General features: G+C 42.8%; 1 protein-coding gene across 3 annotated transcripts; it reads left to right on the top strand.

The window, feature by feature from the left end:
• The first annotated feature begins 1,190 nt into the window (after positions 1-1,190).
• DAGLB (diacylglycerol lipase beta) lies at positions 1,191-14,101 on the top strand. Of its 3 annotated transcripts, XM_086759636.1 has the most exons (15): positions 1,191-1,373; positions 1,965-2,116; positions 4,255-4,429; positions 5,048-5,309; positions 6,434-6,559; positions 7,541-7,668; positions 8,640-8,766; positions 9,129-9,212; positions 9,637-9,714; positions 10,119-10,199; positions 10,295-10,422; positions 10,899-10,967; positions 11,057-11,129; positions 12,140-12,393; positions 13,899-14,101. In XM_086759636.1, the coding sequence occupies exons 1-15, from the start codon at positions 1,279-1,281 to the stop codon at positions 14,089-14,091; spliced, it is 2,025 nt and encodes a 674-aa protein (XP_086615762.1). In that variant the 5' UTR covers positions 1,191-1,278; the 3' UTR covers positions 14,092-14,101. The 3 variants fall into 3 exon arrangements, with proteins under 3 accessions (XP_086615762.1, XP_086615764.1, XP_086615763.1); XM_086759638.1 differs by lacking the exon at positions 10,119-10,199; XM_086759637.1 differs by lacking the exon at positions 10,899-10,967.
• Positions 14,102-15,505: the final 1,404 nt, after the last annotated feature.

Raw genomic sequence — 15,505 nt, 5'->3', positions numbered from 1 at the left:
AGTTGCAGTAAGGATGAGTTGCTTTATGTCACTGTTTGCTCTGTTGAAATGTGAACTTTTTAAGCTTATGAGGGGTGTTATCGGTGAATGAAGCCATGGTGACTTAGTTCTGCTTGTTTTGCAAGAGCGCTATCTCCAGTCTAGTGTGGATGAGGGTTTGGTGCTAGTATGGTTTTGGTTTATCTTCAAGAAATAATTTATCTTCTCTAACTTAGTTTACCACTGTTATTCCCCTAGTTAGTGATGGCTCTCCTTTCTAACCCCAGGTGTGAATAGTGGCTTTTATTTGCGGCGTGCATGCTGAGATGCTGCAGTCTCTAATACCTCAGCTACTACACTGGGTATCCCATTGCTGTTCAGAGTCACTTGAAACCCAGGTGTGTGCCAGTAACGAAATACAAGAGCCTGATTCTAGCTGTAGCTGCAGGGCTACATGAGATCTGCGCTTGTCAGTGTGAGAGAGAAAGCTTCAGGACCTGGGTAGGTTATTTGCTTCCACGTTGTTAGCGTTGTCCTTTAATTCCGTTGCAAAGTGTCCCTCTTGGATACGCTGCCGTTACGTGCCCGCAACCGTGCAGAAGGAGCAGGGGCGCTGGGAGAAGGTCACAGGGCTGCTGCAGCAAAGGCCAGCGGCTGCGGCTGGGCGCCAGCCGCCGTGCCCCGTCCCTGCCCGAGGGCCGGCGTCGGTGCGCCGACTCCTCATTCCCCGCAGCTGTTAAGTATTTTTGCTGGTTTTCTGGTGCCCACCTGTGACCCGTGGTGGCCGAGATGCCATCCCTCGGGTGCGCCAGCACCAGGACTGACCGGACGGGCGCTGGGAACTCGGGTATTTGGCAGCGGGTCAGCCCTCTTCCGCCCGCCCCCCTCACGCAGCCGTACGGCGGCAGGGGCGCCGGTGTCAGGGGCAGCACAGCTGGCGGCCGCCCCCGCCCGTCCCGGCCGCTCTGCGCATGCGCATGCACCCCGGGCGGGGCAAGGCGGGCTTCCCGCCTCCCTCAGCTGTCTGCGCGCGAGGCGGGCGGGAAGGCCGGGGCCAGCCAGGGCGCGTGCGCTGCTTGGCCCATTTGGGGAGGGCGGGGCCAGGGCGCGCATGTCTACCAGGCAGTTTGAGGCGCGCGGTGCGTCATGACGTCGCGCTCCCGTGAGGCAGCGCCTGCCCCCGGGTGGGCGGTGTGGCCTGCGGCAGCGGGCGGGCGCTGGGGGCGGTGTCGGAGCCGCTTCCGGCGGGCGAGGGGCTGGCGCAGGTGTCCGTAGCGGAGCGGCGGCGCTTCGCGCAGGATGCCGGGGCTGGTGGTGTTCGGCAGGCGCTGGGCCATCGGCAGCGACGACTTCGTCCTCCCGGGAGCCTTCGAGCTCTTCGTCAGGCTGCTGTGGTGAGGCGGCGCGCGGGGACGGGCCGGCGGGCAGGCGCTCGCCGCCCTCGCCTCGGGGGCCGCTTCCCGGCGCGGCCGCCAGCTCCTCCCGCGGGCGGGCGAGGTTTGCGGTCCGCGGGCGGGCGGGCGGCCGACCGACCGGCTTCATCGGCGGCGTTGGGTCCTCGGAGAGGAGAGCGGCGGGTTTGTAAGAGAGCCCCCCGACCTCCCTACTCATGTGGCGTAATGTCCGCACGGAGCCGCGAGCGCTTGGTTGTGTTTAATCGCTGACTAGTGCTAAGGCGGTTTCGTTACTTCAAGAATTAATTTGATAATGCCTTTGTTTAGATTAGCCTGGGATCTCTGGGATCTGGGGAAGTGAGTAGCACCGTAAAGGGAGTCTGTTGCTCGGTCTGCGAACGACGTTGTTGTAATTGCTGCTGTGTATTCTTACAGTCGTTTAATTCTGACGAACTCCTTATATAACAACTCGCTTTCTATTAGTCTGTGTGGAATGCTTTCATTAAGATGAATACTGTTTATCGGGTGATTACTTTGCAGTATGCACTTTTCCCTTCCAGCTACAGCTTTCGTTATCTTACTTTCCTGTAGGTGGATTGGAATTCTTGCGCTTTACACAGTTCATAAGGGGCGGTTTAACTGTCCTGGAGGAGGATTACTGCACAGCTACTTGCTCGTTCTCCTCATCCTCCTTGCTTCTATAATATGTGCGTTGTCTGCTCTGGTGTACGTCAGTATGCAAGGTAAATAGTTAATAATAATATTTTATATTTGTCTAGTAGGATTGTAATATATATGGCTTTTTATTCTGGAGTTGACATTAAAAAAACCACAATGCAAAAAAAAAATCAAGTGGTTTAATAGTACTCAAGCTTGACAAACTGTTTGTCAGCATTAATATATTTGCTTTGATGGTATTGCCTCTGTTAGTCAGGAGTCTAAGGTAATAAATGGACACAATAGCCGAGGGTAGCTGGGGGTGATACGTTCATTGCCATCCAGAGCATCTTGAAAACTTCCCCGACTTTCACCATCAGTACATGGCCTCGAATGGAACGCTGCTCAAGCTGTCTGACAGGAATGTAGGGGAATTTATCCAAAATCAATTTCTCCTCTGAGGTATCATGTTAGCTTTGCCTTGCATAGGCAGAATTCGTCATATCTTGCAAAAGTTCATTAGCTGCAGTGCTTGAGAAAAAAACACATAGGAAAGTGATCCATATAAATGTCATAGTAAAACTAATGCAATAAGTACTATTAAATAGAACAGGTCTTGCAGCTTAAAGTGAATGGCTACACAGAAGTAAGGACCCCAGTGCAACTTTTAGTCATTTTTATAAATGCTTTATTTGCGATTAAAAATGCTAGGAAAGTTTGGTTTTGTTTTGTTTTTCCCTGGTGAGGCACCTCGTTATTAATATAATGCTAGGAAGATTAATTTGAAATATGTGTGTGGTCTCTGGAGTAATAGATGAGACCCTGCAATTTCTAATATATTGATTCTGTCAACACGCTGTAAATAAAAGAGTATTTAAATTATTTAAGTGAAATAAGCATAAACAGTGCATGAAGAGAAAATGTGACAGAGCGGAAATGTGGATGATAATCCTGGCCTTGAGTCTACACTAATTTTCCTTAAGTTTCCACAGGAGAGAAAGGAAGATTAGCCAAGTTATGCTGTTTATATCAAAGCTGAGGAGGTGAGAGATGTAACTGTAAATAGCAAGGAGAAAAGAGCCTTGTTTAGTATAAAAGTACAGCTGCAAGGCCAGTGTAACTAAGAAATTTGAAGAATTCTGAGTCTGAATTTCCAAGAAAACTAGTGGTGAGATATCTTGGAGTTTGGTTATGATGCGTGAATTTGAGAGCAATGGTTCTTGTACCACCCCTTGCACTGTACTGATGCGGTCATTAGTGATGCCAGCGGTGAACCTGACTGCAGAACTCATACGCTGGGTTGTGGTGCTGGGAAAAGAAAGTTGTTTTCAGGAACCACAGTTCCACCTGATTGCGTCTGTGTAAGCAACCGTGCTGCTGCAGTACAGGCTACAACCCGGGAGTGGGAATAAGCAACCACTGTATCAAGGGCTTTTTAAACAACTTTGTCGCTGGATGTGAACTACAGCTTTACAATTAGAAAATAGTTTCCAAAGTTGTTTTTGTTCTGCAGTGTTTTAAGCCTTTACAAGTTATCCAGCCTACACATGAGCACACACACCCTGCCACCTCATTGTCCTGCGGTCAGCAAGCTGGTTTAAGGAGCTGAGCTGACCAAAGATTATTCCCTTTTTCATTGCCTAAGAGTGCTCAAAGGAAGAGATTATTGGTAAGCTAACAATACAGAAAGTAGTCTAAGTAGTATTTGTCCTGGTAACGGTCTTAATTCTGTTCTTCTAAATAAGAATGTGAATAAATTTATTATTTAGTGATGCAGTAAAAGGAACTTGTTTGTAGCCCAGCAAAATAGCATCTGAAAATGAAATATTCAGCCAGCTAAAAGTTAAATAGAATAACAATAAAAGTAGGTACCAAAAGTCATAAGGAACTGTAGGTGAAGCAACACTCCAGTGTGCAGCTTTGGCTTACGCTGGGCACAGCACTACTACCTCATGTTCACTGCAGAACTCCCTCTGACTAGAGAGTGATTTTGGGGTATTAGTAGAGTAGATTCTAAGAATCATGGCTATAAAACAGTTGTTGGGGTGTTTTTTTTAACTCATCTTCAGTGATAGCTTTCCATTACTATGAAAATACCTTACAGTTTCAATTAAGGTTCTTCCTTTCTGCGAAGCGCAGGAAATTCATATATCTGAGTAGAATTTTATGTACTTAAGATGCACTCTTAAACAGTTCTTGTTTTAAATTTTCCCTGTAATTTCAGGAACCATTTCTAATCCGGGCCCAAGAAAATCACTTCCCAAGTTACTTTATACTCGTCTGCTTCTCTATTTGCCTGAATTCATCTGGGCTGTTGTGGGAGCTGTGTGGGTGTCAGACAGCAGCGTGCGCTGCGAGAAGACTGTGATAAATGTTGTCATTGGGACAGTTATTGCAAGGTAAAGGTGTCTCCCTCCAAATCTTGATAGTGTATGTAAAACTGAAAATACTGCTTACATGGGGGTTTTGTGTGTTTATTGAAGGCTTTTCCAGCAGCTGGAGACTTTGATATTTCTTAGAAATTATTGTCGTTTCTCACAGAAGGGTTTTCATTGTGGAAGGGGAAGAATTTTTAAATCTAGGTAGCTAGAATGAGTTGATATCCTTCCCTAAACAAGCTTGAGGCTCTTGCCTTGAGAGAGCACGTGCTAGAGTGAAAGAAAGGAGGTGAAGGTCGGAAAGGGTAAGAGAGGTAGATGACAATGTAGAAAACTGGATAAATGTGAAGAGGGTAGTAACTAGATAGTGAAAAATGGAGCCTTTGGCACATCTGGGTTGCTGTTTCCAAAGCACAGGGCTGTGATTCTGAGTGGTGCCCTGTGTGAAATGAACTGACAGCCGTGGTGTTGTGCCTAGTGGATTGAAAGCCCGACAACAGAACGTAAGACAGTAACAGATAGAAAACAAAGTTAGGAATGAAATACTATCTGTCAAGATCTCTAGTTGTGTTTGCTTGTGTACTTGTCAGAAGTATCTGGTTTCATGGTCTTTTTGTCTCACTTCCTTCTGTTTTGCAGCTGGATTATCATTGTCTTTACCGTCATTGGAGTTATAATTGTCTTTGATCCACTTGGGGGGAAAAAGACATTTTACCTCACCAGTAATGTAAATCGGAACCTGGAGAGCAGTCAGTCAGGGCAGTTGCTGTATAATGTGAAGAACACTGCCACCAGAGTCTGGGAAAAAAGAATCAGGTTACTGTGTTGCTGTATTGTGCAAGATGATGACCATCGAGTGGCTTTTACAAGCATTGCAGAGCTTTTCCGCGCCTACTTTTCAGTAAGATGGAAAGCTTTTTTTATGTTCTGTTAACTAACTCTGAATTTGCAGACATTGCAACACATATGTACCTTTGTTCAGCCAGAGGTCCCTGCTGCCCTGTGCCTTGAAATCAGGCTTTGAATGTGCCAATTTCAGAATTAAAGGTGATTCTCATGTAAGATAGATGCCATTAATTTTCCCTCCCTTTAACAAAGATTTCACAGCGCGTGAAAGGCTGTGAGAAAACAGTGTTCTTTCTCCTTAGGCGAGTGTCTACTCGGGAAAACAAGGGTGAGTTTCTTTTCCTCGATATGCAAAGATCAAGGCATTTTTCCTACTGACGAGTAAGGAGTTGTACCCATAGCAAAGAATCGGACTACATTCTGCCTGTTAAAAAAATGAGCCCCACAGTCTATTAAGGCAGTGTTCTCATTCTGAGCCACGCCTGAGCATGTACCAGACTAGAGTGGTATATGCACATGCAGGAAGCTGCTTTTTGGAAACAGAGAACATCTGCCAGATCGAAGTCTGCATAGTGTTGATTTAGCCCAAATTTATGACATCTACTACTTTGGCAGTCATATTTCAATGCTGACTTTGAAATCTGTTCGTGATTCAAGACTAGTAATTCTTGTTCATTCAGCAGCACTCGGGCAGGATTTATAGCTACAGCCTACTGAGTGGTTTATAGGGTAAAGGGTGTGAGTCATATGGAGAGATGACTGCCCCAGACTGTTAAATAAAAACCCTTCCACCTTCTCCTGTGTAAAATCCTTCTCAGTTGTTCTCAGTATAGAGGACTTTTCACATAGAATTTTTCACATAGTGGTACAGAATAGTGATCAGTAATGTCAATCATTATGTACCGTATGGCTGAGCAGGTCCTCTGTCGGGTATTTTGTTAAGCAGTGACATTCATGTGTAGAATTGTCATCGGTGCTACTGAAGAAAACATTCTGCATGGACGAAAGGGATGGGAGGTTAGATGCTGCTGTGGCCTGTTTCTCCAATGCACATTTCCTCTATGTGAAAGATATTTATATAAACTGAAAAATATAATTCTTTGTGCATTTTCTTATGAGATAGTCTTGCCATGTTGACGTGTGGGACAGTTTTAAGCACACTCTCATTTTTTGGTACAGGACACTGATCTGGTGCCAAGTGACATAGCAGCTGGTTTGACTTTGCTCCATCAAGAGCAAGATAAAATGGAAAGTTGCCCAAAAGAGCCTGAAGAAGTCCTGTGTCATTCTCCATCATCTCTTGAGGTAAGATAGGATTGTTGCAGTTTCTGGTGCAATTACTCTAGGAGATGGTGCCAGATCAAATTGAAGTGCAGTTTTTTGCACAAGAGTGTTTTGGTTTTGTTGTTTTTTTTGTTTTTTGTTTGTTTTTTTTTTTAAACAAGATTAAACAGTACTATAAAAATTCACAACTATTTAAATTATTAATACATGCAGTGAAAACATCTCGATGAGTTTGCAGTCAAAACATTTGTCTGCTTTTGTGTACGTAGAACTTATATATGAATTAAGTACAAAAGGACCCATTTAGGACATTTGATCATTGTTGAAGAGCTGGGAGAGGAAGGGAACAGAGAGAAAATTTATATTTAGAACTGAAAAGGTAGTCTTTTGGTGTTGTGGTGTGTTTGAATTACGTCTGCTGCAAATATCCAGACAAGGTAACAAGTGAAAATAGCATCTCTTACATACTTTCAAATGATGTGTTACAATTTGCTAATTGATTTTTGCTAGTCTTCTGTGGTAAAATGCCTTTGTAAATTATTTTACCTTCTTTTGGTCTGTGTTACGTAGAAGTATGTAATTCTACTTCAACCAGTGCATTTCTATCAACTTCTTTTTGAATCCAGTCCATATGATGGGGTCGTGCTTTAAAAGACCTTACCAGAGAGATCTGCTACAGACTCTATAGCCGTTCCTTTGACACCCTTAAGTAACATTTGGAGTGAATGTTGGTTTTGGTATTGAGCTTATCATGTGTAAGTACTGGAAGAAACTGATTTAGTGAGAGCTTTTCAAGATTCTTGAGCTGTGTAGCTGTGTAAATTAACACATTTTCTTCCTGGAATACAAGTGGTTATCTTTAGTTCCTCTTGGACCTCGAGGTTTTCCTTTTGGATAGTGCATATTTCATCATGCCCTTATTTTCACTGGTCTGTGTTCAGGTCTTATTCTGGGGCTGCCTAACACCTTTCTTCCTCTCGCTCCTTCTCTGTGTCCTTTCAGGCAGATGATTTGGAGATTGAACTGGAGAATGCTACTCATTATATGCTGTTTGCTGCAGCTGCTTATGGCTGGCCCTACTACATATACACCAACCCATTTACTGCGCTCTGTAAGCTCAGTGGTGACTGGTAGGTTTGATCAAGAGCTTAAAAACACATAGCTTCCTTTTATTTAACTAGTGTTAGCAGAAATAAAATAGTTTCAATAGCAGTATTTTTGTTGCATTTAATTATATCACTCTTGGAGGTACGTGAGCTTGACTGGTAGTTTTCTGTCACAAATTCAAATATCTGTCCACCTTCAGAAACAGATTAGGTTTTGTTTCTTAAGAAGAGTTTGTGATTGAGATAAATGAAATTCGTTTAGCAAAATGACAAAGGAAGAATTGGAATTAAACCCAAAGTGTTTTAAAATTAGGCTGCTTAGAGCTGTCTTTTGGGCACATAGAAATGTTTAGAAATAAAAGTGTATAAATAGTCTTCCCTGTCTTAAAGGAATTAGCAAAAGTTACTTATCCCTCCAGCCTCCATTTTATTCCCTTTTCCCTCTTTACTCAAAAAAATGTTTACAATCAGTACTGAAGTGTGCGTAATGCTGTATATTTAAGTGACCACTGGTGTTGATGACTGTAACCACAATTTTCTTAATTAGTAACATGGAATTATTTAACCTACTGAAATATAAATGACTAGGGGGAAAAAAAATACCACATAATACAGTGGAACATGAAATAAGCCTGTTGTACAGAATTTGTTTTGAATTTCCTTTTTGCTTGTTTGTATTTCTTGTCACTGGCCTGTAGTTTTAAGAATTCTTTTCTTACTGCATTTTTTGCTCTGCTGGTAGTCCTGCAGCAATGGTGTATTTGCCAGTCCTCAAAGTGAAAATGTATGGCATGCTACTCGGGCAAAAGCAGGTTTGTGGGCAGAGGTAACATCTTGTATCAGGCTACTGGTACTATTGGGAGAGAAAAGAAAAAAAAAAAAAAGGAGCATTTGATTCCTGGCAGAAATCTTCAGCAAGTGTAACTGAATTTGATTCCTTGAAAGGAAACCTAAAAAATTTGAACATGAAAGTTTTTCTCTTCTGTGTTTGTTAGTTGCGGAAATAGACCAACAGATTCTGATATAACTGGCAGTGATCGTCATAACATTCACTTTGGATCCATCCTAAAAATAACAGGACTGCAGTACAGAGACTTCATTCATATCAGTTTTCATAACAAGGTAAACAATCTGGACAGGCATTCAACAAAAAAGCTTAGTGGTTAATTCAGTGAAAGCAAGGGGTGAAGTTTCTACTTTGCCATTATAAAGTGCAAGCTGCAAAGCCAAATGAAAACAGGCCCTGAAACACTAAATTCTGATTATTTTTTTCCTAATTCAAAGGAACAGCCACAAAACCACTGACATTAATCTGTCTCAGTATTGCAATGAAGGCATTTATGATAACTTGATAAGAAAATAATATTCAGCTTCTTTCTATAATACAATAAAGAGAGCTCAATAAGAGAGCTTTCAGAAGGTGAGAACAAATGCTTACTCTTAAGAAAGTTGGTGTCTTTGCTGATTACAGTTTTCCCCTCCAGATCTATGAGATTCCATTTTTTGTTGCTTTGGATCACAAAAAAGAAGCTATTGTGGTTGCAGTGAGAGGAACCTTGTCTTTTGAGGTATCGTCCATCTGATACACATAATTAGCTTTATAGAAAAGGGTGATCTCCTAGTATCTAGAGGAAATTGTGTTACACTGGCCCATGTGAAAACAACTCGCTCACAGGTACGAGTCTCGCAGGCTTAAGCTGTGAGCCCCCTGTCCTTGGGTGAGTAATATTCCCTGTGCCGCTGGAAGGGAGCGTGGAGGGCAGGCAGTGGTAATTCCTTTTTATTGTGAGCGGAGGTACCTTTGTAATGGCTCTGTTTGGGGCTTGGAAATAGCTGCTGGAATGAGAGTTATGATTCTCTGTGTATTTGCTTGGGTGGTGGTTTATGGTGGGTTGTGTTTTGTTGTCCCTGTGACAATGCTGAGTAGCAGAGCACGACCCATGAGCCGTGGAGCCCTGCAGAGGCGCCTGACAAGAGCTGTCATCTTTACAGGACATTCTCACTGATCTGTCAGCAGATTGTGAAGACTTGACACTGGAGGATGTCCTAGAGAATGGCTTTGTGCATAAGGTGCGTGCAGTCTGTAGCTGTTCATAAATCATTTCAGCAGTAAGAAAACAATAAACACCTGAGATCCTTTAGTTAAACAGGAAGAGTATTCTCCTTGTGGGATGGATTGCACAAACTTTCAGTGTCTTGGCTGTTGCATCAGATACTGCCTCTGAAACTGCAAGGTAGAATTTGTAACCCTCTTGTCAGTCTTTATGTCCTTATTAAATATTCAAAAACCTTTTTAACTATTACATAGAAGACCACTTGGTTATAACTGGACCTGTGTCAGGAGGAGGTTAAAAGAGAAGACCAGCTTTGCAAAAAGAAAGTTGTTCTGTGATGGTGTAGTATTTAAAGTATACATGTATCCCACTTCAGGTTAGACATACCCTTCTCTTCTAACTTTAAATGCTGTCTTGTAGGGAATAACTCAAGCTGCAAATTACATCTATCGAAAGCTAATAAATGATGGAATTTTAAACCAGGCTTTCACAATTGCTCCAGTAAGTTACCTTCCAGAAAACTTAGTTTGCCAGAAAAATTACGCAAAGCTTTTTCTGTGTCCGTCTGTGTCTCAGTCCTCTCTTTCTGTCTGTAGGAATATAAACTTGTGATAGCTGGTCACAGTTTGGGTGGCGGAACAGCTTCTATCTTGGCAATCATGCTCAGGAACTCTTTCCCAACATTAAGATGTTACGCCTTTTCTCCTCCAGGAGGACTTTTAAGGTAAGAAACTTTTGTTACTCGGTTCTGTGTCTACGATGTAAAAATCTTCAAGGTAGTTGACAGAACGTTAGCTGGTAACTCTGGGCTTGACTCTGTTAAGAGTTTGTTTGTACGTTCTCCACTGGAATTAGATTTGTTCCATCTTGAGTTACAGTCAAGTTCTTGGGGGGGAGTATTACAGAATGCAATATATCTAGTGAATGCTGTCAGGTAGCATAATTAGAGTTTGAAAGAAGTGTTTTGGAAATAAAATGCTCACCTGACTGGTCTAGCCTGGCTTGTCTGACATCTACACATACCATCACAGTCAGCATCGGCGTTACTCTGTCATCTGTAGCAAGTAGGTCAGAAAGCCTACTGCAGAGTGACTGCTATTGCCACATATTTGTATTTTATTGGATGATAAAGATAATCATAAAACTAAAGTGTGCCTATCTCTTTAGCATATCTAAAGTGTCTCTTTTTTTTTTTTTAAGCAAATCACTTGCAGATTACACTAAGCACTTTATTGTTTCAGTCATTGTTGGAAAGGACCTTGTTGCAAGGTGAGATGGAAATATTTTTAAATGGTTCTTTCAGGGATGCCTTAGATTGCAGAGAATAGGACTCTTCTTTACTTTGTGTGTTTAAACAGGTTAAGTATGCCCAACATGGAGGATTTAAAGAGAAGAATAGTGAGAATTGTGGCAAACTGCAACAGACCCAAGGTAACCAAGTACAGTTCCTGGTTAAAAGTCAGTGGAGTTGTTACCTGGGTTAAACCCCAGCTTTACTGCAGTGACAATCGGTGTGTGTATTTCTGATCTTACAGGAGTTACAATTGTGTTTGGGAACAGGAGTGTTTTCTTTAATTCAGCAACGTTTGTCTTAGTCTCTTGGTCTATAAAGCTGTCTTGTTGGAAATTGAGATTCAGCAAGACCTGGAAGATACCTGCGCACAGCATCCAAGACCTGAAATTTTTTGTTTGCTAGTTTTGCTGATAAAGGAAACTATTAAAAAATGAAAATTAAAAAACAAAACCAAAACAAACCAGCTAAAAAGATGAAAAATCAGTAGGATTACTTTAATAACCATTTTAGTATCAGTAAGTAAACAAATTAGTGGTTTTACTTAAATTTTGCCTTCAGACTTCCATTTGGAAACCACATATTTCTCTGTTACAGTGTTAATTGCTTGCCTCTTCTTCTTAGTGGTGGTGAGAAAAACAGTTTTGAAAGTGCTGGAAGTGGTGTCAGGCAAGATGATCCTGGAGGTATAGAGGAGCGGCTTAAGGATTCAAAACTGCCATTTCTGAACATCTACAGTTAAATCTGCTGTACTCACAAGATTTCCATGTAGTCCCAGGATGAGGGGTTGCGTAGAGGGCCTGGGCCATGTTAGAAATACAGCATAAGATAATGGACAGTTAGAAGTTACAGGTGCAAGAAAATGTAGATCTGCAGAGCAGAATCCACACAGAATAATTCAACTGGTAAAAAGATTGTAGTGTTTTCTGTAGTGTTACTAGTGGCTTGGGTTAGATATCAGGAAAACAGATGTTCCTGAGGGGAAAATTCGGTGAGGTTTTATCAAAGAAAAAGTTTGGGGAGCATGTGCACACAGTCACTTTTAATCTTTTAATTGAAGTTTCAGATGACGTGTGCCGGCACACAACTAGAAGAAGTTACTCGAACAGATGCCAAACCTTGATTTGACTGTTTTTCTTTCTGAATTCAGTACCAGATTTTGCTGCGTGGGTGCTGGTACGAAGTGTTTGGAGGAGATCCAGATAACTTCCCAACTGAGCTGGATGGTAGAAACCAAGACGCGCTCACCCAGCCGCTTCTAGCTGAGGAGAGTTTAATGGTTCATCGATCACCTTCATACAATGCGCTTGAGGATGAACCACACTTAAATTCACCGCCTCAGTATCCTCGTCTGTATCTTCCTGGAAAGATTATCCATATTGTAGAAGAATCCAGCTCTAGGAGGTAAGTAGAATAATGAAGGCACTGTCTGTTTTCCTAAAATCTACTTGGAGCTGCTTCTCACTTTCACAGTAGGTTTCCAGCTCTGCGTCTCATCTGCTTCTCCAGTATCCATCTTTGGTTATTACGCACTAGCCAGCCTTGCAGTTTTTATTCTGTGCCTCTGTGCTGCTTTCTGTTTGGCTTTGAGCCCTCTTTAAGCCTGCGTGCCGTATTCTGCCCGTACATTGCCCTTGCTGAAGTGATGACTTCAAACAGTAAGACTGTGAGGTTCAGCTTTGGCTGCAGGTCCTGCCTGAGACTGCAGATCTTGTCATGGCCTGGTAGTAGTGAAGTGATAACAAAACACCTGGTTATTTACATGGATATTTGGTGGTGAGAAAGAGGCAAAATATTGCCAGTAATACCAGCACAGCCAGACTGGAGAGGTCCAGTTGCGACAGTTACCAGTGTGCCCGTGCAACCCTCAGTTTCCTGTCTCTTGCTGCTTTCCTGTGGATGCAGGCAGGTGAGACAGAGCAGAAAAGCTGAAACTGCTGGAAGGGTGCGGATTGTGGTTTTGTTGGGGCACTGTTGTGTCTAGGGGTGGGTTTTTTTTTTGTTTGTTTGTTTTGTTTATGTTGGTTTTTTTTAAGACTGAACAACCTGAAACAGCCCACAAGTGAGACATTTCATTCTGAAATAGAAATAAGAGCATCTGTGACTTGCACAAGACCCTCTTACAGAAGGGTAAAAAAAATCTGTACCTTATAGAAAAGGGAAGAAAAAGGCTGGAGAAGAAATCTACTTTTTTCCTCCCATTCAATAGATCAGTATTTTATTTAAGCTTCACATCTTTAATGTTTAACAATTTTAATCCTAGTTTTACAGGTTAAATACACCTGTGACCTGGCAGGTTTGCTTGATGGCTGCTCTTCTACTTTACTTTATTAAGGTCATTTCTTTTACATCACAGCACAGCAGCTAATCATGTTGGGGTTTTGTTTTGTGTTTGTTTTTTTTTTTTTTTTTTTTTCTTAACTGGACTAGCACACACGCACTCCTATTAGGTAGTTTTGTAAAATAAGATCCTAAATACATCATATGTGCAGCATTCAATCTAGTGTCCTGCCTCCTGCTGCTCCCACTGTGACTTGTTCCCTAAATTTGCTGTTAACTGTGTGAAGGTGCATTGTTTAACCCCTCACCCCCCTTTGCTCAGGCTGTTCCGTGTTTCTTTTAGCAGGATTAGTTACTAGCTTCTTTTGCTGTTGAGGCACAGTGTGGCTTGGCGTAGTTCTGCCTTCAGGGACATTGAATGGCAGCGTCTCCGCCTGTTTGCCGAAGGTCAGAACTGCTGCTCTCCGGGAGCCCACCTTCCCGCAGGGAGGAGGTTCCAGTCCCTCCCTGAGCAGGGTCAGAAGGCTCCAGGTTCTCAGTTCCAAGCCTGGCACGGAGCACCAGTTCTGACAGTCTGAGCTGTTGTAGTTGTGGTGCGGTTTCATTTTGGTTTTGTTTTGATTTTTTAGGTTGTGCTCTTCAGATATTAAATATACAGCAAGATGGTCAAACGAAACAGTCTTCAGCAGCATTTTAATAAGTCCCAAGATGATAACAGACCACATGCCAGATGTTGTGCTGAAAGCGCTCAACAGTTTGTCTCAGGAACATGGAGCTTGTATTTCTTGTCAGACACGAGAATGTGACACCAGTGTGGTATAACCACAGTGCGGAGATGAAGTGTGTGGTGGTGGTGGTTTATTGCAGGTTTCAGGACACGCTCATTCCACTTTCATACGTAAGTGGATTTCAGTACTTTTCTCACATGGCATCAAATAACCAAGGGTCTTGACACCCTTGCATCTGTAATGACCTCAAGTAATTCTGCTGGGTAAAGCAGATTCTGCATTTATGCTGAAGGCTGAGCTTTTACAAAAGGCGCCAGTATGCCAAGGTCTAACTAAACCTGCGTACACTGGCGCACAAGCTGAGGGGGCAACTGACTATTTGACCAAAGTGAGTACGTGAGGACAGCTTGGCCTATGCATTACAGCAGGGCCCTGGCAGACCTTAAATATAGATATATATTTACCAAAAAAAAAAAATCCAGTTCTGTTTCAGAGTCACTTCAGGTCATTTGTTGTAGTACCCTGTGCCTGTCCTTCACAAAGCCTGGTGGGTGCCGTGTGAAGGCAGTGACAGCAGTGCTGCAGTGCTCGAGGGCGGCTGTGCCAGCTCAGCGGCAGGTGTGTGAGCGGGTCTGGGGGCGGCAGTGTGCAGGCAGGCTGCCCCGGGGGTTTAATCAGGCACTGCTGAGTGATTGACTGCACTAATTTTTTTTTTTTCTTACAGATTGTGGTAGTATCTTGGGGAGGGGACACAGGCAGAGTGTTCTGGTTAAATGCTGCTTGGACATACATGTGCAATATTCTTTCATCTACCTGTCTTTTTTGTATTTGTTGGTCTACTTGACTACTTTTATTGATTTTAAACTAAATATGTAATTATTTAATGAGGAGAAAAAAAAAAAATGTTCATGCCCTGGCATCATCTTGGTCACAAGCTCTAGCTCTGACTACCAAGAGCAGTGATCTAATTTTGCCAAAACCATATAACCACTTCTACTTATTCTAAAATAAGTGGATTCCTTGTTTCTAGTGTGCAACTATTTTAACTTTTTTTTTTTAAAGGCTCAACAGCATTTCTTATTAAAAAAAATTGATAGAAATAAGTAATATGATGTGGCTGAGAATAACTGTGTGGATGTTCTTGCTGTGATACTTAACATGGAGACAAAATAAAATGCACGCTAAAAACCGTCATCTTATGTTCGGGTATGCTTAGTTGTTTACAGCTATTCAAAGATGTGCAGCAAGCCAAGCCAGCACCAGCAGCGAAGGCCTAGCACCTGCTTCTTGCTTGAGGAGGTGGCAGTGGTGCAGCAGATGCTGTGGAGCAGGACGTTGACAGGGGGCAGCAGGCTGGAGAGTCATCACCCTGCAGCCAGGGCCTTCAGCATGGCTGTAGATTTTAAAGGCTAACAGATGTGACATTTAAGCACAAGCTGTACTGCACCAGGGCCATCCTTTTACACACCACTGAAGGAAGTAGCACTTTTAGAGGAAAATACATCAGT

The sequence above is a fragment of the Chlamydotis macqueenii genome, chromosome 15 (genome assembly GCF_036417535.1).
Source record: "Chlamydotis macqueenii isolate bChlMac1 chromosome 15, bChlMac1.mat, whole genome shotgun sequence".
In the NCBI taxonomy this organism is placed as follows: Eukaryota; Metazoa; Chordata; class Aves; order Otidiformes; family Otididae; genus Chlamydotis; species Chlamydotis macqueenii.
The sequence above is the reverse complement of the archived record's forward strand: the minus strand, read 5'-3'. Positions and strand labels throughout refer to the sequence as shown.